The sequence below is a fragment of the Chiloscyllium punctatum genome, chromosome 6 (assembly GCF_047496795.1).
Source record: "Chiloscyllium punctatum isolate Juve2018m chromosome 6, sChiPun1.3, whole genome shotgun sequence".
Taxonomy (NCBI): domain Eukaryota; kingdom Metazoa; phylum Chordata; class Chondrichthyes; order Orectolobiformes; family Hemiscylliidae; genus Chiloscyllium; species Chiloscyllium punctatum.
In genome coordinates this window covers 73,958,483-73,982,471 of record NC_092744.1, presented here as the reverse complement: position 1 = coordinate 73,982,471, position 23,989 = coordinate 73,958,483, and the positions used below count along the sequence as shown (strand labels likewise).

Sequence of the window (23,989 nt, the reverse complement as noted above, 5' to 3'; positions counted from 1 at the left end):
GCTGCGTAGACTGGGGCTATTTTCCCTGGAGCATCGGAGGCTGAGGGGTGACTTTATAGAGGGGCACGAATAGGGTGAATAGTCAAAGTCATTTCCTCAGGGTGGGTGAGTCCAAAACTAGAGGGCATAGGTTTAAGGTGAGAAGGGAAAGGTTTAAAAGGGACCTAAGGGGCAACGTTTTCATGCAGATGATGGTGCATGTATGGAATGAGCTGCCAGTGGAAATGGTGAAGGCTGGTACAATTACAAAATTTAAGGAACATCTGGATGGGTATATGAATAGGAAAGGTATGGGCCAAATGCTGGAAAATGGGACCAGAATAATTCAGGATATCTGGTCAGCGTGTATGAGTTGGACCGAAGGGTCTGTTTCTGCACTATGCAGCTCTATGAGCTTCAGTCAACAACATATAGTGAAAATAGCTTGAAAAGGTAATGGTAATGTGAATTATTCAAGCTACCTGCTCCTACTTAGCACCACGGTAATAATGATTCCGCAATGAGTGGAAATTTTATTCAATATGCTGAGCCGTGTCATCAAGTTTCAATTTGTAAAAGCAGGTGTAGACTTCAAATTGTGAATATTAGATCAATACCAAAATGTACAATCTATATAGCAGTGCTCTTCTACAACTGCAAGTTCAGTCTCTTAGGGGCAATAAACATAAGCAGACTAATGTCATCCTGTTCTTTCTGGACAGAATGATATTTGTGAGCTGTGACTGTTAGGTATAGGATTTCACAAAGTCACAGTGACAAAGCCCTTTCCTTTGAACATTTGACAAGAACCAAAGTGTGCCAGTTTGAAGTAAAATTTAAAATGGTGCTGGGTCTCTCTCACCATCGATTGCTGGAATGAAATTTAAGGTTCTGACTTCGATGATAGATTAATGTATCTCTTATCAAGACTTGTGGTCAGGCTGTAAACCAGCACACAGATTTCTTTACACTGGGGCATCATATACTGTAATTAATACAAATGATGTATTCAATAAGCAATTGCAACCTTTACTATTCTCCTCAAAATATTTTAATAAAGTTTCTTCTTTTGTATTAACGCAAAATAAAATAAACTGATGTTTCTCATTTAAATACCAATGCATAGTCGGTTAGGGATGTTGGCATGTACAGAAGTTGATTCCTTATCAAGAGGCTCTGATGGTTTTCTATGTATTTTTCAGCACCAGCTTTAGTTGACTGTTGGTATTGCACAATTTCTACAGATTGAAGTTTTTTTTTCCACAGAATTCTCTAATTAGTTTTGCACAGGGACTGACTTAGCAAGACTCATCCTAGGAGCTCACCTTCCTGCCTTTCAATTGGCATAAACAAGAAGTTTTGATGGGCACAAACTCCTTATTAATACACGCATTGTGACTGCATTAACTAGAATGACCCGATAAATCTTAAGATCTATAACATTTACTATTTGCGCAGCACAGCTTTAGCAGTTTATCTTCCCAAATCCATTTCTTAAGGGGTGAATTGACAGCATATTTTTCTGGAGGTAATGCTCTACATCATCAATCAAAACCAAGCTGCAAAGTCACGATATGGTTACCATATAATGTTTAAATTCACTTGCTTTGAGTGTGGAAAAAGGTAATTGAGACATTAAATTCATCCTTCTGATTGTCATGCAATGATATGGTGGCACAATATTAATCATTCCCTTATCATCATCTTAAATTCTGCACAGCTATTGCAGATCCATGTTCACACTCAATGACAAAAAAGACTCTGTGCAATTCCATGGTTCATTCCAAAAATATTATTATTCATTGACAAAGAATGCCATTCCATAAAATTGATAAAGTATATTAATACAAGAAAATAAAAAAAAGTAATAAGAAACAAAATAAGGTGGATACATTCAGTGAGTCTGGTAGTCCTTGTCGATGGCAAGGCAGAATTAATGCTTCAGGTCATGGCTTTCCAGCAAAAGCATGTTGTTTTGTAACAACGTACAATGTTGGACTTCTATCATATTCTGACTAATTTCTGAAAATAACAAGAATTTCTACCTTCCTAATGCTTTTTTACAGTATTTTTAACCGAATATTTGAGTTATTCACTTCACTTGTTAACAGGCATAGAAATAAAAACTCAGAATGACAGAGAGAGAGAGAGGAGCAAAAATTTGAGTCACTGTGCAAGCTGTGACTGCCTTGAATGTGGCTTCTCATTTGGGACAGTTACATTGGAAAATAATGTCTACAAAATCCAACTTATGTGAAAAAAAAGGTTGGCTTAGGATAAGTAAATCCCAAACCCAGTCCTTTACCTTTCTCAAAAAAAAAGAGATCTCCAAACTGCAATGATGCAATAGTGTGTACTAAGTCATGCATTCTCTACAACACTGGTAATTAGCATTACGGATGCAGACATATCCAAAGATGTTATTAGATCTTTAATGAGAATGGATTCAATGAATTGCAGAGTAGATAAAGTGGGGTCAAATTTCAGAGAAGTGGGGCACATTGAATCCATCAATGATCCTTTATGAGTCATAAGTATAATCAGCCGCCATATTACATCCTTTTGTAGTGCAGTAGGAAAGGTAATACAAGTACTGACTTTGTTAACTATTCCATCCATCTTTTTCATGGGAGTGTGTTATGCAGCAATTGGTTGCCATGTTCTTTAGTTTATAACAGTGGCCGCACTTCAAAAGGTACTTCAAATTGGCCATAAGATATTTTGAGACATTCAAAGATATGAAAAATACTGTATTAGTACAATTGATTCATTATTTTCTTTCACATGTCTGATAAACAAATAATAGTGGCTTTGTTGGTGGTCATTGGCAGTTTCTGATCTGAATGAGCTCAGGCATCCTTGAAGTTACATAGATTGGACAGCACGGCAACAGGCCACTCAGCCCAAGTAATCGAGATGGACAGCACAGCAATGCAATAATCTATGTGGTGACCCACCATATGTTTTTGTTTACAGCTAGCTATGGCTGGTGGTATAGTAATGATTTGGAGGAGCCTGTGTTGGACTGGAGTGGACAAAGTTAAAAATCACAAAATACCAGGTTATAGTCCAACAGGTTTACTGGAAGCACTAGCCTTCAAAGTATAGCTTCTTCATCAGGTGCTTGTGAAGTAGGACCATAAGACACAGAATTTATAGCAAAAGTTATATTGAACAAACCTAGGTTAAGCCTTTGATCTTTTAGAATGGGTTTGCTGGTTTTGGTTCTTTAATATGTAAATCCCAGAATTTCTTTTAAGGCACATTCTCAAGATAATTTAAGGTTTTATAACAAAAGGTGACATCCTATATAATATCATTTAATAATGAAGTCAGAAGTCACAAGACACTAGGTTATATGTGACTTCACCTGATGATGGAGCAGCGCTCTGAAAGTTTGTGATTTCTAATAAATCTGGTGGGACTATAACCTGGTGTTGCGTAACTTCTGACTTTGTTCACCTAAGTTCAACACCGGCACCTCCACATTATGGCTTTAAAATGAATGCAGGTAGTGTCACTTAGTACTTGCAAATCTCCTTGGCATGGCGTGTTTAATTTTGCAGTATCTCAAGCAAAAATTTCTGTAACCATGGACATCCTTAATGTTAACTTGGCTTCTTAATCGAGCTGGAGATCCAGATCTTGTAACTTTGGTTTGTAACTTGTCATTTTGGATGCAGTGAAAGTCTCCTTTTGTTTTGGCCTTAACATTTCAGCTACAGGTTTGTTACTGATGATTTTGCCCTGAGGGAGTCTGAGCAGCAGGGAGTTAAATCTTTTTAAAAAACAAAAAAGACAATCGTCTACAGATTACAGACTGAACCTCATGTAAACTGACTCAAGGTAAAAGTGAGATTGTGTTCAATAATGACTGAGATCAGCAAGTGGCAAAAATAGCCTCTTTATTGAGCATCAGCAGTGGCACAGTTCAAAGCAGCCATGGAATCCAAATTCCAGTTTTACAGTAGTCTCTTTATACAGATCTTCTATACATTAAAACTTTAGCACCATGATGTTACATAGTTGTAACTGTTGTACACAAAAGTTTGTGTGACATCTGTCCTCAGAAAGTGGGAGATGGTTTCAGTATTTGTTACTCCTGATGGGAATAGAATGCCTGTCCAGTCTGAGTTTGCATAGTTAAGAGGAGTTCGTCCTTTTGTCTTTTAAGTTAGTACTGTTAGTAAACATACTAGACCTATATGATCTAAATGAATGTGAAATTATACGTGTACTAGATTAAAGTGTAGAGGATATTAAACTGATCTCCTGCAGCTGGGTCATGAGATTTCATTTACTATTGCTAGTTTTGACAGTCTTACACATTAATTCATGCAGTTTCATGGAAGTGCTGTTTTGATAGTAAGTTTCTTAACTGGGATAATGGCCCTGTTTAATATGTATTTAATAGGTCCATACTAATGGCGGAAACTGTTTGATGTTTTGCAACCGATTCAGGTCCTGAGAGATGTTTGCTAAGGGCTAATTAAGTTTGTAATCTTCCCATAGTTTTGGGAGGGTTATGGAGACACAATGGCAATGTTGAGTCGGTTACAGTCTTAACACTTATTCAGGGGCAGCCTTTGATACAGAAGGGGGTCTAAGCACTGCTTGCAACATGGGGTCAATAAGAATTGAAAGATGTAAAAAACAGTAGTGGTTTGGAAGGGGTGTTTAATTTAGTTTATGTTGGAAGATTAAAATGTACTACAAAAACCCGATTTTACAAATGAAAGGAAACATGGTATAGTAAACATGGTGCACTTGTGAGTGAGTTAGTAAAGAGTTATGAATGAATGGAATTGCAATATAGTAAATACAGAGTGCTGGTGAGTGGGTTGGTAAAGAGAATCATATGGAGAAAATGAATCATAAAGCAATACCTCACTTAAAGAAGATTGGAGAATTGAAGGTATAAATCATTGCTGGGGGAGAAATGGGTTTTCATTCCTGGAGCATTGATATGAGTGAGGGGGATGAAGAAGCTGAACTATTATGGGAATAGTGTACTGGTGAACTGTATTATTGCAGTTCCCTGAAAATCATATGCTGACAACTCTGTAATTGATACCATCTGAGTGGCCTGCTGATCTCCACTGATTCTTTTCATCATTTTTCTTTCTCTTTGCAGAATGCAGGCTTCTTGAAGTATGCTGAATATTGTAACAACCACGTCAATGCTCTTGCTGAATGGGCTAAACTCATCGTAGTTGAAAAATATGCTTACTTTTTTGAGGTTTGTCGAAGGAGTCAGCAAATGATGAGCCTCCCTTTTGATGGATTTCTCATAATGCCAGTGCAAAAGATCTGTAAATATCCACTACTGCTATCAGAACTGCTTAAAGCCACTCCACCTGAGCACAGGTAAGCCTTAAAGTGTTGTGTATTGATTTCAGTTGGAATGTGATTAAAGAAGGCACAATATCTTTGCATCAGTCACTGCACATACAGACTTGAAATACTGCAGCCCATTATCTTAAGGTAGAGCATATGATATCACATTTAATTTCACAAACTAATCACTTCAACATTGCAACAGATTACAAAGTGATTGTGGAATGCTCTTTCATATAGCAAATTTCCAGTCTCAGTCATGCTTTTTGATGCAGTGAACCAGGTTCCTCCCTGGAGGTCAAGGACATGGAGTTACTTCCAGCCAGCCTTGTACAACATAATCTGGATCAGGAATGGCATTTACACTGTCTTGGCTACTCTTAGCTGGAAAAATGTTGTATTGAAGGAGACAATTAATATAGATTCTTCACATTACTGATTACGATTGCTAACTACGAGATTTATTAAGAACTGGAAATACATTGTCTTTTAGTTGATTTATTCAGCTACCAGCTGGACAATGTAGACCAGTATAAGAAAAGATTTGATATTAGCTTGGTTAACTGCTCTGAGCCAGAGTGTGAGCAAGAGTTCTTCAATTAACTTCAACGCTATCAACTAAAGTGAGGAAAATTTTGTTCCCTGAATTTCTACTTCTGATCACTATCCAGTTACTTTGCTAACAGAGGGGTGTACCTATATCAACAGAATTGCAGTGGTTCAAGAAAGCATGTCCTTATTACCTTCTCACAGGCAACTAGGGATGGGCAATAAATGCAGATTCAGATAGTGAAGCCCATATCCTCTGAATGAATAAAAACAAAATGCACATGCATTGCTATCATTTAAACTCTGTCATTGCGACTCCATGAGCTGATGCTCATTGTTAAAAATCACACAACACCAGGTTATATTCCAGGGTACTCCACAACCACCTGATGAAGAAGCAGTGCTCCGAAAGCTGGTGCTTCCAATTAAACCTGTTGGACTATAACCTGGTGTTGTGTGATTTTTAACTTTGTACACCCCAGTCCAACACCAGCATCTCCAAATCATGACCCTCATTGTGCCTGTGTTAAAGATCACAATTAATACTGGTAACGTTACTGAAGCATTGACTGACAATGCCAATTATAGCACTGTACTACAAGAGTCAATGCCAAAAAACCAAAAAAGGGAAGTCAATAAATTAAAGTGTACACTATTCGTGATTGTTCCATACATACAGGGCTACCTTGGATCTCTTAACATTAGCCTAAGAACCAGTGTTTGTGCTGTTGAGTAAATAGGCACCGGCACTCCAGCAAATCAATTGACTGCTTTATAAAATAAATGAAAAAGCATATCTCCTCAGAACTCAGAAGGAGGTATTAAAAATTGAAACCTATCATCTGATTTTTGATATTGCCATGTTTTTTTCTAAACTTAAGGGGATTTTTTGTGGCTACTTTAAATGTCAGGAAAGAAGCACGAGGCAGAGATTGATATTCTATAAACTTGCAATCCCCTTTATCACTGCTAATTGAACCAGCTGGTGAATGGAGTTTGAATAAGGAAATGTATATCTTTCTATTATCTGGTGAAGGAAAGTAGAAAACATGTTATTGAACTTTCAACTCCATCCCCATGGGCTGTATTATCATAGAGCAGATTAATAACCATTTGTAGGAGCAGACCAATTTTTCCTTCATGACTTTCAGGGGTGTGAAACATTGCTAGAAGATTTTAAAAAATCAGGAGGGTCCTGCAAGGGATAAGCAGACAGGAGATGAAGTCAAATATTTTCCACATGTTTTTCATTATAGTGAAGAAAATTTGGAACTGCTATTTCATTTGCTACAATGGGATAGGTGAAAGCACTGAATCACACAACAGGTCCACTTGGGAAATTAAACCGCAGTACACTGTGGCCATGGAGTTCTCTTCAGGTAGATCAATGCTGTTATAATATGTACACCATTACTAACACCATTACTAACAGTCTATTGTTCATTCATCAAGGGATTATAAAAATGTGGAAGCTGCCATAGTTGCCATGAAGAAAGTTCTTAATGCGATTAATAATCAGAAAGCTGATGATAATGAAGACACACTCACAAAATTACAGAATATCATTTCAGGTTGGCAGGTAAAAACTGGAACAATTAAAGAACATATTGTTTTCTCTCTCTACTGTCCTTCCCCATTCCTCACAACTTCAGATAAAATCTTTAACATTATCATTATTGCCTTTCAGAGAATTTGCTGGATAATGATGACAAGTGTGTATAAATCAATACTGTTATGAATATAGTCATAGAGTCATAGAGATGTACAACATGGAAACAGACCCTTCAGTCCAACTCATCCATGTCGACCAGATATCCCAACCCAATCTAGTCCCACCTCCCAGCACCCGGCCCATATCCCTCCAAACCCTTCCTATTCATATACCCATCCAAATGCCTCTTAAATGTTGTAATTGTACCAGCCTCCACCACTTCCTCTGGCAGCTCATTCCATACACGTACCACCTCTGTGTGAAAAAGTTGCCCCTTAGGTCTCTTTTATATCTTTCCCCTCTCACCCAGAACCTTTAGTTCTGGACTCCCCCACCCCAGGGAAAAGACTTTGCCAATTTACCCTATCAATGCCGCTCATAATTTTGTAAACCTCTATGTCAGAATCATTGGCGACCTTTAAGCGGCATTTGGATAGGTACATGGATGGGTGCTTAATCTAGATTAGAAGTTCGGCACAACATCGTGGGCCGAAGGGCCTGTTCTGTGCTGTATTGTTCTATGTTCTATGAGGTCACCCCTCAGCCTCCGACGTCCCAGGGAGAACAGCCCCAGCCTGTTCAGCCTCTAACTATAGCTTAAGTCCTCCAAGAATGTTGATTCTTGTAAATCTTTTCTGAACCCTTTCAAGTTTCACAATATCTTTCCGATAGGAAGGAGACCAGACTTGCACACAATATTCCAATAGCGGCCTAACCAATGTCCTGTACAGCTGCAACATGACCGCTCAACTCCTGTACTCGATACTCTGACCAATAAAGGAAAGCATATCAAATGCCTTCTTCACTATCCTATCTATCTGCAACTCCACTTTCAAGGAGCTATGAACCTGCGCTTCAAGGTCTCTTCGTTCAGCAACACTCCCTAGGACCTTACCATTAAGCGTGTAAGTTCTGGTAAGATTTGTTTTCCCAAAATGCACCTTGCATTTATCTGAATTAAACTCCATCTGCCACTTCTCAGCCCATTGGCCCATCTGGTCAAGATTCTATGTTAAAACATAATTTAATTTCATAATTTCTTTTCATTAAATAGTAAACACAGCATTTCATCTCTTGCTGCTTTTTCCTCTTCATTTGTTATGCCCTTTAAATAGAATCGTATGTTGTATAATGGCAGTGATTCAAGACCAGGCAGGTCTATACCCTTCAGGAAGAGTTATAACATTACAATATGTGATATTCCAGTTTATCGATACCTGCTTCACCTTCATTGCTTTCTAATGTAATGCATTCAGTTTGTCAGCAATATGTGAGTAATGTATAGTAACATCAGTAAATGCAGAACCTTGACTGTGTGTGTAACTCTGTGACATTATTTCTATGTAAATAGTTAGAGGTTGTAAATAAACTTCAAAATATCTGTCTAAACAAGAACCTGACTTCACTATGGTATGTGTTACATGAGCTAACACATAGCAAACAACAAAATACATCACCATGGTTCCCAAAGATGGCTCAAATATATTGAGATGCAAGTCAACTTGAGCCCAAATATTTTCCAAGTCTCTGATCTATTGCTGAATTCATTATTGCCAACAAATTCAATCTAATGTTGTGAAATTTGAAAGGGTTCAGAAAAGATTTGCAAGGATGTTGCCAGGGTTGGAGGGTTTGAGCTACAGGGAGAGGCTGAATAGTGTGGGGCTGTTTTCCTTGGAGCGTCGGAGGCTGAGGGGTTACCTTATAGAGGTTTACAAAATTATGAGGGGCATTGATAGAGTGAATAGGCAAAGTCTTTTCCCTGGGGTCGGGCAATCCAGAACTAGAGGGCATAGGTTTAGGGTGAGAGGGGAAAGATATAAAAGACACCTACTGGGCAACTTTTTCACACAGAGGGTGGTATGTGTATGGAATGAGCTCCAGAGGAAGTGGTGGAGGCTGGTACAATTGCAACATTTAAAACGACATCTGGATGGGTATATGAATAGGAAGGGTTTAGAGGGATATGGGCCAGATATTGGCAAATGGTACTAGATTAATTTAGGATTTCTGATAAGCATGGATGAGTTGGACCGAAGGGTCTGCTTCCATGCTGTAAAGCTATATGACTCTAAGAAGGCCAGATCTCATCCTCAACTATTTTCATCATTATACTTGCAGATTTCTGAATTGCTTTTAGGCAGATGATTTGGCTTGTTGATGCACCTTTATATTTGTCCGTTCCTGCTGACACACGCAGCACAGTATATTCTCCCTCATTTCCTCCCGCATTCAGTGGAATTATTGTTGCAAAGAAAACTTATATAAGATCCACATTTCTCAAACCCAGACTTAAAGCGAGAGAAATTATTGTTGTACTAAAAATGGGTGATAACTCAATGGACAAATTCCCTCAAGGAGCTCTCTTTCCACAAATGAAAACAATGGTGAAGGAAACTCCATTCATTTGGTTAACTGGAGCTTTAGCTGAATTTCCATCAGTTAGATCCGGTGCTTGTGACTGGACGAGTTGTTGATCATTAGAGGATCTCACTCGTCTGAAATTAATGAAAACAATGGTCTCAATTTTGTAGGGGTACTAATGCTGAAACCATCAAGTGTTTGCAGTCATCTACCAAAAACAAATAACAACTTTGGGAGTCTATACGTGCACAAAATAATGCAGTATTTGCTTTCAGTGATTCTCTCCTCTACAGGATGCAAGGTTGAGGTCCCATCACAGTGCAATCAATGAAAATTGCTGTTACAGAAAAAGAAACACATTTTTCTAAGCCCTTTCTCAGCAATACTAAACTTCTGTACTACCCAAAGACAATAGTAACCAACTAAATTGATAAGAATTTCCAGTCTTACACAGCTAGTCTCACTGTAACAATCCTTAAAATGTTGGTGAATAAGGCATTACTGGATTTTAAAAAAAATCAGCATACTAATAAGAGTAGAATTATTGAACTAGATACCATCACTAGCCCTAAAATAATGAATTTCATGGTTGCAGAATGTCAAAAATACTCTACTGTTAAAAAGACAAAGTTTTCTTTTGTAAACTTCATGCATTTTTAGCTTCTATCTTAATCCATCATAATAAATTTTCAGGTGTTGTATTAACTTAATTTAAAAGTGAAGAACATTAAGTACATCTAATGTGCTGGTTTGCTACATCGATGTGATTAGCTGCTGACCTGCTCACTGCCATCATTGTGGCTGCATGCTAAGATTGTCGGTTGATTTGGCACTTGAGTTAGATCAATGTTGGAAAAGGGAGGGGGGGGAAAAAAAAATAAACACACCTCAAATCAGACCAAAATTATCTTAGGTCACTGAGCCATTAAAACAGCAAGGGACTGATGCAACAAAACATTGAACACATAACTCCCCTGCTGCAGGATCTCATGCTACTTGTTATAACTTACATCTAGCTTTTGTTCCACTTTCTTTAACAAAATTCATTGGACATTAAACAAAAATAAAATGGGGCTGTTACTCATGGAATTTTTCTAAATCTTAGGGTGAAGATCTCATAGTCCTCAGCACTCAACTGATCCAACGTGGTGACCTAATTGTCGTCATGCGCCCGCGTGCCAGGGCGAAGCAATATTTAGCATTCCTCTTTGACCATCAGATGATTTTATGCAAGAAGGTAAAATCACAGCTAAGGGTTTTTCAATATCTTTTAATAACTGACAAAATATTCTCATGATCAGAGTTATTAAATAAAATTTATTTACTTTTGTTTTCGTGTGAAAATCAGTTACATCAAAAAATGATGAGGGTGTTAATTAAAGAAAAGAATCTAATCAAGCTGAGCTAACATTTATCTTGCTTTAACTCTCTCACATTCAACTCTACCTTTCAACTTAGTGTCAAAATTGACAGGGTCATACATCGTCTTTCTCATTCTCTGCCCACCAGCTCCTTTCTTCAATACTTCACTTCTGTGTACTCATTCAGAAAAGCCCAAATCTTATCCCTGGCTTACATTCTGATCATCTATCATCCCCCTCCTCAGTGATACCTTCAGGTTGGTAGTGTCATTACATGAGCAAGCTTGAATCCAAGACTAATATTCTGAGGATGTGAGTTCAAACCCACCATAAAGCTGACTCCGATTAACAAATCTGGGTTTAAAACATAGTTTCAGTAGTGGTGACACTGAAATTACCATTGATTGTTGTAAAACTTGATCTAATTAACTGATGCCCTTTAGGGAAGGCCATACCAGGTCTGGCCTACATGTAACTCCAGATCACAGCAATGAGGCTGACTCTTAATCGCTCCCTAAAATAGATAAGCAAGGCAATTAGGCACTTTGCAACAAATTCTGGCATTCCCACAGGACCATAAAAGAAAAAAAAATTCTGACACTCCCTACCCAATTCAATCAGCCCCCATTCAAGAACCTGACTCTTCGAAGTTCCAAATTTAACATAATTTTCCCAACATTTCTCCAAAAGTGGGGCTTGGGATTTCTAAATCTGGCTGCGACCTCACTCACAACACAGAGCTACTTGTCACAATTGATGTTATGTGACAAGTAAATCTTCAGGTTGTATTCTCATGTTGAAGGTATGGAAAGGAAATTGAAACTGTTTTTAAGTCACCAACATGTTCCTGAGCGATGTAGATTAAACTCAAATGTGCCAACCCCTTAATTAGTTTGTACTCACCTCAGCCAGCCAATTAGTGACTTGGGGGACAGGGACCAAGATAGGCCTGATTATTGATCCTGGCAGAAGAGAAGTTGCCTTTGTTGTATTCCAGTGCTCCATCCTTGGTCTTGTCCTATTCTTCATTTCTATAGTTTCCAGGGGTTTAGTTTCCCATTGTATACTTCCAGCACCCATCTGTTGCCTCTCTCCTTCATCAGGTCAATTGCTGTTGCTCCAACAATCTAGTAAGCTCCATGGGAAGTGAAATTTCTTCCAGGTTAATGTCAGAAAAACTGAAGCCACCTCTTTTTATGTTTCAAGACAACCTCCTTGGTGACCACTTCAAAGGGACAATGTTTTGGGATAAGGTTCAATGCGAACATTGTTGTTCCTTCCTTGAACCTTTTCCATTGCAAAAAGTAAACAGCATTTTCCAGCAATATCCTTCCAACAGTTCTTTCTTCACTTGGAAACCTAAATACATGCCAAAGTTACTTCAAGGCTTGGTTTAATCTTTGATTTTTTAAAATAATCTTTCACCCAGCCATTTTTCTCTGCCCCAAGGCCAAACTTAAAACAATTGCACACATTTTGAAGAGTCATAAGTCACCTTCTCAGAAAAAAGTATTTGTCTTCATTAAATCTTCCTTCTGTGAGCTCCACCAAAATGACTCCAAGGTCCAGATTTTCAGTCTTGGAGATTGCTTGCCTTATCCAAAAGGACTCCATGTGACCAGAATTGGAAATTCCTATTTCTGAGATATCCTATTTTTGGCATTTTGAGAGTGCAAATGATGCAGGGGAAAGGATGGGATCAACACATGGTGGGGGTGTGGGGGGTGGTGGGGGTGTGGGGGGTGGTGTGGGGGGTGGTGGTGTGGGGGGTGGTGGTGTGGGGGGTGGTGGGTGGGAGGTGGTGGGTGGGAGGTGGTGGGGGGTGGTGGGTGGGAGGTGGTGGGGGGTGGTGGGGGGGAAGAAACCATCATCATCAGGGCTTTTTGAATCTGGTACTGAGGTCTAGGAGACTGCATTTTTAATGACAGAGTCCATTTCCCACGATGCAATATAAATCTTTAACAGTCGTTGTGGATATACATAAAAGATGTAGAAGACCTGTGAAACTGAAAAACTTTCAGATTACTTAAATTGCCTACATTTGAAATTTTGAAAAGTAAACCCAAATGCAGGGTGTTTGTGTTGAAGGAGCACCAATAGGCCTTTCAGCATCTCAAGCCTGCTCTGCCAATCAACAAGCACATGGCTGATTGGATTGTAACCTCAAATCAACATTCCTGCCTAACCTGATAAATCTTTAGCCCCTTGCTTAACAACAACAACAACATATCTGCAACAAATGCAGAATGCTGGAGAAACTCAGGCAGCATCTGTTGAGACAGAACAGAGTTATAATGTTTTGACTCTAGGATGTTGCTTCTCCTGAATTTTGGAGGGTTATCATTCTCAGTTCATAATTTTATTGGCGGCTCAAGGAGGTTATTGAGGATTTGGTTATCTTAGACACATGGCTATTATACAAATGTTTATTTTTTTTATAGGGGTTTAAGCACTTGAAGGAATTTAAATAAATTGACTCTTAGAGTTTTTTTATAGATATAAATATATATAGTGATTTACATATATTTTTCTGAGCATGATTCAAAATAAAAAGCTTTTAAAATTGATTAACAGAAAGTAATTTTTAAAAAACCTAAAGGAATGCTAGGCTTTATCTTAATGATCTTAATCTTCAGTTGCCTACAGCCTTGCTCAGATTACATTTAGTGAATACTAGATGAGTTGGCATGGAGAGTACAAGTGGCCATTGGGCATGGATAGTGAGATATAGATTGGGTTGGAGTTTTTGTAAATATATGTTGGAACATATGAGAGGCCATGGGGAAGGGTCACACTGTCATAGGAGTGGATGGAAGTGGTATGCGTTGTGGGGGCTGTTGGACCTAGCTGCTTTTAGAACAATCAGAAATAAATTCCAGAGTGCCGAGGTAGGCCAGACATGCTGCTACTGCACTCAGTAATCCCTGTTGCTATCTCCAAGGTGTTTCTGGGGGATTTCGTCTAACAGCAGCATGCAGCTGCTCAACTGGAACCAAAATCCCATTATTTGTTCCTCTCTCTGGAAATGGGTTTGCTGAGTTGGCGGAAATCTCCCATCTTAGGGAACACTCCTTGGAAGTGGAAACCTAGGCCTAAGCTACTTCATGTTTTTTTCACATTCGCCAGGAATTCTCCCAGCTATACGGCACACACACACAGCCTCTACTCCTTTGGCATCAAGTTATTCACTTTTTTCATTCTATATGCAATGCTTAATCTTTCACTTTTTTGCTTTTGATCTTTGGAACTCTTTCCAATTCTTCAGCTGTATCATCACTTTTCCAGTTTGGTAAAATCTCCTTTTTGTACAGTCTTGACTTTGGGTACTTGGCTTGAATTTTCATTATCCCTTGTTCTACCATTTCTTTGCATGGTTATCATCATTGTTGAAATATACCTTATTGGAGGTAATGAGTTTGACAGAGTTAGGTGGACTATTTATAGATATTGTCCTTCAAAGATTGTCCATGCCAATAGGATGACCATTTTATCATCTTTGTGCCATAGTCTCACCGTTTATATACATCAAACAAAGCTAAATCAGAGAATTTTGAAAATGCTGAAAAACTGGTGTCTATCAAAGAGTTATGGCATTTCAAAATCCAAATATCCAAACGTTTTAAAGTTGATAAACAGAAAATTTTAAAAACTCAAAAATAGAATGTCAGCCCTTATCTCAAAGGATTTCTTTACAAAGAGAAACAATTTAATCTTTGGTGGGGGTGGTGGGGGGGAGCTCAGTGGTTAGCACTGCTGCCTTACAGCACCAGGGACCAAGGTTCGATACCAGCCTTGGGCGACTGTCTGTGTGGAGTTTGCACATCCTCCCTGTATCTGCGTAGGTTTCCTCCCAGAGTCCAAAGATGTGCAGGATAGGTGAATTGGCCTTGCTAAATTGCCCATGGTGTTAGGTGCATTAGTCAGACGGAAGTGGATCTGGGTCTGTGTGGACTTGTTGGGCCGAAGAGTTTGTTCCCACACTGCAGGGAATCTAATCTATACTTAAAGTTGCCTAGGGTCTTGAACAGGTCACATCTGAAGGACCGTGTTCACTTTTGAGATCTACAACTCAGCATAATATATTGACTTGAAGGGATTCACTACCAATTCAGCAGAATCATATCAGATTTAGAGGGTTAAACTATGAAAATAGTTTGCATAAACACAGCAATTCCCTAAGTATAGAAGATTGCTGGTCTTACATAATGCTGAGGTTTGTTCCATTTAGAATAATAAGTTTTAACCATTTTTTGTTTAAATAGGAGAAGTAGTGGACGTTTTGTCTGTTATAAATATAAGCCTCTGTCATTATGTGAAAATGCACGTGATATATCTTATTCCCCAGGTAGACAAGTAGTCATTTTTAAATTTAATCATTCATGGGCTGTGTGCACTCCGATAAAGTTAATGTTTATTGTCCATCCCCAACTGACCTTGTGAAAATACTGGTAAGACATCTTCTTGAAGTGATTTAAGTACACTCATTGTGCTATTTGGGAGGAATTCCAGGATTTTGACCCAATATGAGTGAAGGAGTAGGATATATTTCCAAGTCAAAACAATCAGTGACTTGAGTGAAAACTTGGAAATGGTGGAGTTCTTATGCATCTGCTGTTCTTGAGGTTCAAGGTCATCATGAACACACTTTGGGGGATGCAGTTGAAGAAGTATTGATGAATTTTTGCAGTGTATCATGTAACTGCACAGATTATAGCAATGCTGTGTCAGCAGTGGAAGAAGTGAATATTTTAGGTGATAGTTAGAATGCCATAAGTGGTCTGTATTGTCCTGGCTTATATTAACTTTCTAGAGTGTAGTTTAAACTGTGACTATCAAGGTTATAGTGAAGAGTAAGTGGTGTGGAACTGTTGTGGAACTTCAAACTGAGCATTGGTGAGCAGATTATTAGCAGTTAAGTGCTAGTGGATAGCACGATTGAAATCTCCCTTTTATTAGGTTTCTCATGATGCAAGAGTTGGCTGACTAAACAGTAACCGACAGTGGTATTGTAGAAAGGTTGGTAGCATTTCTGTTTCTGAACCAGATGTTCAGAGTTAGTCCCAAGAAATGTTCATTCATTAACAAGCTAAATAGGTTGAGCATCAAATTATAAATTCTCCAATGTATATCAATGGTAGATGGTAAGCATGAGAGAGATTTTTGGTCAGCCATATAAATAAAAAAATTTGGCCCTTTTACCATCATTATCTGTAGCTCCAGGCTACAACATGCAGGTTGCGGCTATAGAGGACATTGGTTAGGCCACTTTTGGAAAATTGCATGCAATTCTGGTCTCCTTCCTATCGGAAAGCTGTTGTGAAACTTGAAAGGGTTCAGAAAAGATTTACAAGGATGTTGCCAGGGTTGGAGGGTTTGAGCGATAGGGAGAGGCTGAACAGGCTGGGGCTGTTTTCCCTGGAGTGTCGGAGGCTGAGGGGTGACCTTATAGAGGTTTACAAAATTATGAGGGGCATGGATAGTGTAAATAGACAAAGTCTTTTCCCTGGGGTGAAGGAGTCCAGAACTAGAGGGCATAGGTTTAGGGTGAGAGGGGAAAGATATAAAAGAGACCTAAGGGGCAACTTTTTCACACAGAGGGCGGTATGAGTATGGAATGAGCTGCCAGAGGAAGTGGTGGAGGCTGGTACAATTGCAACGTTTAAAAGGCATTTGGATGGGTATATGAATAAGAAAGATTTGGAGGGATATGGGCCGGGTGCTAGCAGGTGGGACTACATTGGGTTTGGATATCTGGTCAGCATGGACGGGTTGTACCAAAAGGGCCTGTTTCCATGCTGTACATCTCTATGATTCTATGACCTGTCTTTGGGCAGGGTGAGGGGCTTAGTGTAATTTACGAGTTGGATTACTAGTGTGAACAAGGTTGGGGTCTAGAGCATGGGGTTCAAACCACATTCTGTTTAGAACACTCCCTGAACTCTTTATTATTGCAATTTTGCAGCATTTTCTTTGTTTACAACCTTTTAAAGTTAGTGTTATGGCAATACGAGTGAAATTCTTCCAATAAAGGTCTAAAATATGGTTAACTATCAAAACTGCATTTTCTTTTTCCTCAATTTAACATGTGTCAGACAGCAAAACTGTAGTATCTCTGTAATTCTTAATAGAATTTTTCCCACCTTGTTGCAAGCAAAATGGGAACTTTTCACCTTCTGGATACAGTCTAACTTTTGTCGCCAAGATAAAAAGCCATAAAATTCTATTTCTCTTTAAAATTCTTTTAGAATCTTACATCAAATATTTTAAATTTGCTCTTTTGTAAACTCCCTGATTTTTCCATTACTTCTGTCTCCTTATTAATGAAGTTTATGTTGCTGGCTCTGTTTGCTGTATCTGTGCCTCATCCTGTTAATTGTGGCAATGCTTGTTTTCAAGGATAAGTATTCCCTTTTGTCCTTTTTAGCCTAGCCTTTGGTATGATTAAAATTCCTTCCTCTTTTTCTACATGGATCTTTAACTTTACTTCTGGAGATCCCAATCATTCTGACTAAGCCTTCCACTGTGTCTCTTCCTAGCATGGCCTGTATTAGCTCTTTTCCGAGCCAGCATTACTTCCCCATGTTTTTTTACCAGCTTTGAAATGAAAGGCTTATTCCAGCAAATCTTCAACGGTGCGTTAGCCCTGTTGCTGTCCCATGTAGACTGTTGGAGATATTTTCCAAATCAAACTGTTCAGTGATGTTATTATACACTTCAGAAACTTGAACCTTTGTCTCCTGCCTCAGAGATATAGACTCCACTATTGTGCCACAAGATCCTTTCATGAATGCTGCTCACTCCCTGACTTTTAAGCATTTCAGCTGTTAGCTGGCTGACTATAGTAATGTGTTTAATCTCATTTGTCTTCAAAATACTTTTTCTCCTGCATTGAATGGATTGTCTCCATCATTGTTAACTTGAGGTATTGCAGCAAAAGTGTGCACCACTAATCACCATTTCACATTGGCCTCTGGGTGGATGAGATAGAGTTCTGCCACAAATCCTCCTTTCCTTTCTATGTCTAAGGGCCTTCCTAATCATCAGTAATAGAAGACAGGACCACTGGTAAGTCTTAAGAAGTGGCCCTTGTCTTACATAATAAGACATATTTTATTCCATGTCATAGATTCATAGTGTCATACAGCACAGAAACAACCTATGGTCCACCTAGTCCACAATGGTCACATTCCCTGACTAAACTAATCCAACCTGTCTATGTTTGTCCCATAAAATGTCCAAACCTTTACTATTACAATGTGTACTTCCACAAATGTCTTATAAATATTGTAACTGTACCTGCATCCATCACTTCCTCTGGCAGTTTATTCCACACACTAATGACTTTGTGTAAAAAAGTTGTCCTTTTAAAGTCTTTCTCCTCTCACGTTAAAAATGCGTTCCATAACTTTGAACTCCCCTCCTTAGGGAAAAAAAGCTTTGTTTTTCACCTGACCTATGCCCCTCATAATTTTACAAACTTCTATAATGTCACCTTTGACCCCATCTACTCCAGTGAAAAGACTCCCAGCCTATCCAACCTCTCCTTATAGTTCAAACCCTCCATTCCTGACAACATCCTGATGTATTTTTTTCTGAACCCTCTCCAACTTAATAATATCCTTCCTATAATAGGGCAACCAGAATTGCACATAGTACTCCAGAAGAGTCCTGTATAACCTCAACATGACGTCCCAACTCCTATACTCGAAAGGTCTGAGCAATGAAGGTAAGCATGCTAAATGCCTTCTTAACCACCTGTGATGCAAATTTCAAAGAATTATGTACCAGAACCCCTCGTTCTCTCTGTTCTATAACACTACCCAGGGCCATACCCGTAACTGTATAAGTCCCACTGTCGTTTCGTTTACCAAAGCACAATAAATTTGCATTTATTCAAAATAAACTCCATCTGCCAATCCTCAGCCCATTGATTTGGTGGATCAAGAACTCTTTCTAATCTTAGATTATCTTTGTCACTGTCCGCTACACTGTCCACTATAATTTTGGTGTCAAATGCAAACTTATTATCCATGACTCCTTTATTGTCATTCAAATCATTTATATAAATGATAAACAAGAGTGTACCCAGTACCAATACCTGTGGTACACTACTAGACATAGACCTCCAGTCTAAAAAACAACCCTCCACCACTACCTTCTGTTTCCTACCGTCAAGCCAATTTTGTATCCAATTAGCCAGCTCATCCTGAATCCCATGTGATCTAGCATTACTAATTAATCTACCATGCAGAACCTTATCAAAGGCTTTACTAAATCCAAGTAAACAACATCTCCTGCACTACCTTCAATCTTATTGGTTACATCATTAAAAACTCAATCAGGTTTGTGTGGCACAGTTTCCTTCACACAAAGTTATGCTGACTACCCCTAACCAATCCTTGCCTCTCCAAATGCATGTAAATCCTACCTTTCAGAATCACCTCCAACAACTTACCCACCACTGATGTCAGACTCACAGGTCTATAGTCTCCAGGCTTCTCCTTACAGTCTTTCTTAAATAAAGGCTCAACATTAGCCACCCTCCATTCCTCTTGGACCTCACCCATGGTTATGGATGATATAAATATTTCTGCTAGGGACTTGGCAATTTCCTCTCCAACTTCCCACAATGTCTTGGAATACACTTAGAGTCATGGAGATGTACAGCACGGAAACAAACCCTTCGGTCCACTTGATAAAATCCTGCAGATTTATCCAACATTATATTTTCTAAGACCTCCATCCCTTACTTTTCTGTAATGTGAACTGTTTTCAAAACATTGCTATTTATTTCCCTGAGAGCTTTCTATTTCCACAGTAAAAACTGATGCAAAATGTTTATTAATATCTCTTTTATCTCCTGAGGTTCAATACAAAGTCACACATTCATCTTTAAGGGGCCCGGCTCATCGTCCAGTTCCTCTTTTCCTCTTAATGTCCTTGTAGAATCTCTATGGATTATCCTTAACCTTTTTATACCCATGATTTGGAGATGCTGGTGTTGGACTGGGGTGTACAAAGTTAAAAATCACACAATACCAGGTTATAGTCCAACAGATTTGATTGGAAGCACTAGCTTTCGGAGCGCAGCTCCTTCATCAAGGGGGGTTTGATTTTTAAACTTTCTCCCCCTCACGCTATCTTATATTGCTTCTTTGCCTTCCTGATTTCCCTCTTAAAAATGCCCCTACACTCTTTATGCTGTTCAAGAGATTAATTTAATTCCAGTTGTCTATATCTATGATTCTTTTTTATTCTTGATTAGATCTTCAATATCTTTATCCATTGTTTCCTAATCTTACAAGCCTTAATCTTTCACGTTAACAGGAACATAATGCCACAGAACTCGTTATCACACTTTTGAAAGCCTCTCACTTATCAGACATCCCTTTTCCTGTGACTAGCCTATTCCAATCAACTTTTTGAAAGTTCTTATGTCAAACCACTAATATTTGCCTTACTCCAATTAAGATCTTTAACTTTTATCAAAGGCTTATCCTTTTCATAACTATTTTAAAACTAATAGAATTATAACCACTAGTCCCAAAGTGTTCCTCTACTGACACTTCAATCACTTGTCCTGCCTTATTTTTAAAAGGTCAAGTTTTTCCCCTTCTTTAGTTGGAATATTTACATATTGGTTAAAAACATTCTTGAACATATTTAACAAATTCCAGACCATTATGACAATTCCAGCCAATGTTTGGAAAATTAAAATCCCATTCTATTACAACTCTATAATTCTTGGTTAAAAATCACAATACCGTGTTATAGTCCAACAGGTTTATTTGGAAGCACTAGCTCCTTCATCAGGTGGTTGTGGCGTATAAGATCGTAGGACGCAGAATTTATCGCAAACGTTTACAGTGTGATGTAACCGAAATTATATATTGAAAAAGATCTGGATTGTTTGTTAAGATTAGATTCCCTACATGGCACGGGGTGGCACAGTGAGTCAGTAGCTGACACTGCTGCTTCACAGAGCCAGGGTCCCAGGTTCGATTCCAGCCTCGGGTGACCATCTTTGTGGAGTCTGCATATTCTCCCTGTGTCTGCGTGGGTTTCCTCCGAGTGCTCCGGATTCCTCCCACAGTCCAAAGATGTGCAGGTCAGGTGAATTGGCCATGCTAAATTGCCCATAGTATTAGGTCCATTAGTCAGAGGGAATTGGGACTGGGTGGGTTACTCTTTGGAGGGTCGGTGTGGACTGAAGGGCCTATTTCCATACTGTAGGGAATCTAATCTACAGTGTGGAAACAGGGCCATTGGCCCAACATGTGCACACTGACCCTCCAAAGAGTAACCCAACCAGACCCATTTCCCTCTGATGGATGCACCTAACAGTATGGGCAATTTAGCCTGGCCAATTCACCTGACCTGCACATCTTTGGACTGTGGGAGGAAACCAGAGCAAACCCACACAGACACAGGAACAATGTGCAAGCTCCACACAGACAGTTGCCCGAGGCTGGAATCGAACCTGAGTCCCTGGCGCTGTGAGGCAGCAGCGCTAACCACTGAGCTGCTGTGCTGCCCAAACTGCCATAGTACCATAGTGTTAAGTCTCTCATTTTTTAGAATGGGCATGTTTGTTTCAGTTCTTTCATTTATAAGTTCCAAAGTTACATTCTCAAGTGAGCTTTAACAATAGGTGCCATGTTGGCCTGGATAATGCATTGTGAGGCTGTCTGTACCTCAATGTTCAGACAGATTCTAATCCAAAAAAGGGATATACAGAATCTCACATGGATTCATGCAGCTTTTGAGCAAAATAAAATGTAATTCTGCAAGTACAAATTCACCCTACAAACTTATATATATGTGTGTGTGTGTGTATACGCACGTGTGCAGCAGGGATGGGAGTGGTATGAATGTCTGTGAGAGAGCATGTGTATGTGTGTGCATATGCTTGTGAGTGTAAAGGGGGTATAAGTCTGTGAGAGGGTGTGTGTGTGAGAGTATGTGTGAGCATATGAGAGCGGGTCTGCATGAGTGTATGGGTCTATGTGTGCCTGCGACAGGGAACCTTACACCTTTATTTACATTATCTGGGCGAACATGGCACCTGTTGTTAAAGTTCACTTGAGAATGTAACTTTAAGAAAGTTGTGGAATCTATGAGAGAACTGAAACCACATGCCCAATATAAAATATGAGAGACTTAAACAGTCCAGGTCTTTTTCAATATATAATTTTACATCACAATAAACTTTTGCTGTAAATTCTGTGTCCTACGATCTTATACTCCGCAATCACCTGATGAAGAAGCAGCACTCCGAAAGCTATTGCTTCCAATTAAACCTGTTGGACTATAACCTGGTATTATGTGATTTTTTAACTTTGTACACCCCAGTCCAACACTGGCTCTTCCAAATCATGGCTATTATTCTTGCACATAGTTTGGATCTCTCTACATATTTGCTCCTCAATTTGTCTCTGACTATTGAGGGGACCTATAGTGCGATCCCACCAAGGTGATCATCCCTTTCTTATTTATAATTTCAACCAATTGTTGTAACTGGATGATCCCTCAGAAATATTCTAATTACAACAGTAATGTTTTCCTAAATCAAAAATGCCACTAGCTCTCCTTTCTTGCCTCCTATACCATCTGTACCCCAGAATACTGAGCTCCCAGTCCTGTCCTTCCCTCTGCCAAGTTTTGGTAATACAAATGAACATTCCATTTAGACATAACCATCTCCTTTGGGATCTTTTATTAAATTGCTTGGGTGAAGCTTGTTGCAACTGCAGAATCAGAACCATCCCTTTACATAACTATCGTCACCTTTTAAACATTTTAATGATTTTTTAAAAAAAGTATTTTAATTTAATAAGACACTGACCATTGTACTTTAACAAAAATGTAGATTGAAGTTTTTTAGTTGAATAGGTGCATTGTAGATTAGATGCCCTTAGACATTAAATAGCACCAGGCTACCATTCATAAATCTATCAAAGATTTTCTTAAGCAAAGAAAATAAACAACTACATTCCAAAATGTTGCCCACCTGAACTGGTTGATGGAAAGTCTTACATGCAGTGATATGAAAATAACTTTGACTGGAAACTTGAACCAAATTTAAATTCAGAAACTAGTGCAGTTCTGAATGCAATACGTGACTAAATTGCTGATTGCGACAGTATCCAATTTAACTGAAAACATGGCAGCGAAATGAATTGAAGTTGAGAAAATATGCTTTAATGAATTGTAATCTGGCACTGTTCACAGGACCTGTTACACCGTAATGCTCTATACTTCAAAGCAAGGATCGACATTGACAAAAGCATAGTGAAGGATGTGAATGATGGAAGGGATGAAGAGTTTGACTGTCGGGTCAGAAATGCTATCAAACTTAAAAGCAAGTTTGAAGATAAACCTAGCAAACTATTTTTTACAAAGAATCTCGCAGACAAGCAATTATGGCTTCATGCCTTTGAGCAAGAAAGAAAAGTATCTGAAGGCGAGCTAGAAGCAGGTAAGATGGTACATATGGAATTACTGATGTAGAATGGGGGTGGAGGGAGAAGATGGGTGTTTCTCATTTGAATCTCATCCCTTAAACTTCTCTTTAGAACATTGAAAGGATCTTATATGCTATAATACAAAATAGCATGGGAGATACTGTCCTGTGGCCCTATATTCAAGCTTCAAGATAGTCAGTATACTGGAATTATGAACCAAAAGT

At 38.8% G+C, this 23,989-nt stretch overlaps 1 protein-coding gene across 1 annotated transcript in view; it reads left to right on the top strand.

Moving 5' to 3' along the window:
- The window catches only part of LOC140478434 (uncharacterized), a 45,487-nt gene extending 21,851 nt beyond the window's left edge, over positions 1–23,636 (top strand). The window contains exons 6-7 of the mRNA XM_072571699.1: positions 5,114–5,346; positions 23,533–23,636. Of these exons, the coding sequence (XP_072427800.1) occupies positions 5,114–5,346; positions 23,533–23,593 (294 nt within the window). The 3' untranslated portion in view covers positions 23,594–23,636. The remainder of the gene's footprint in view (positions 1–5,113; positions 5,347–23,532) is intronic.
- Positions 23,637–23,989: the final 353 nt, after the last annotated feature.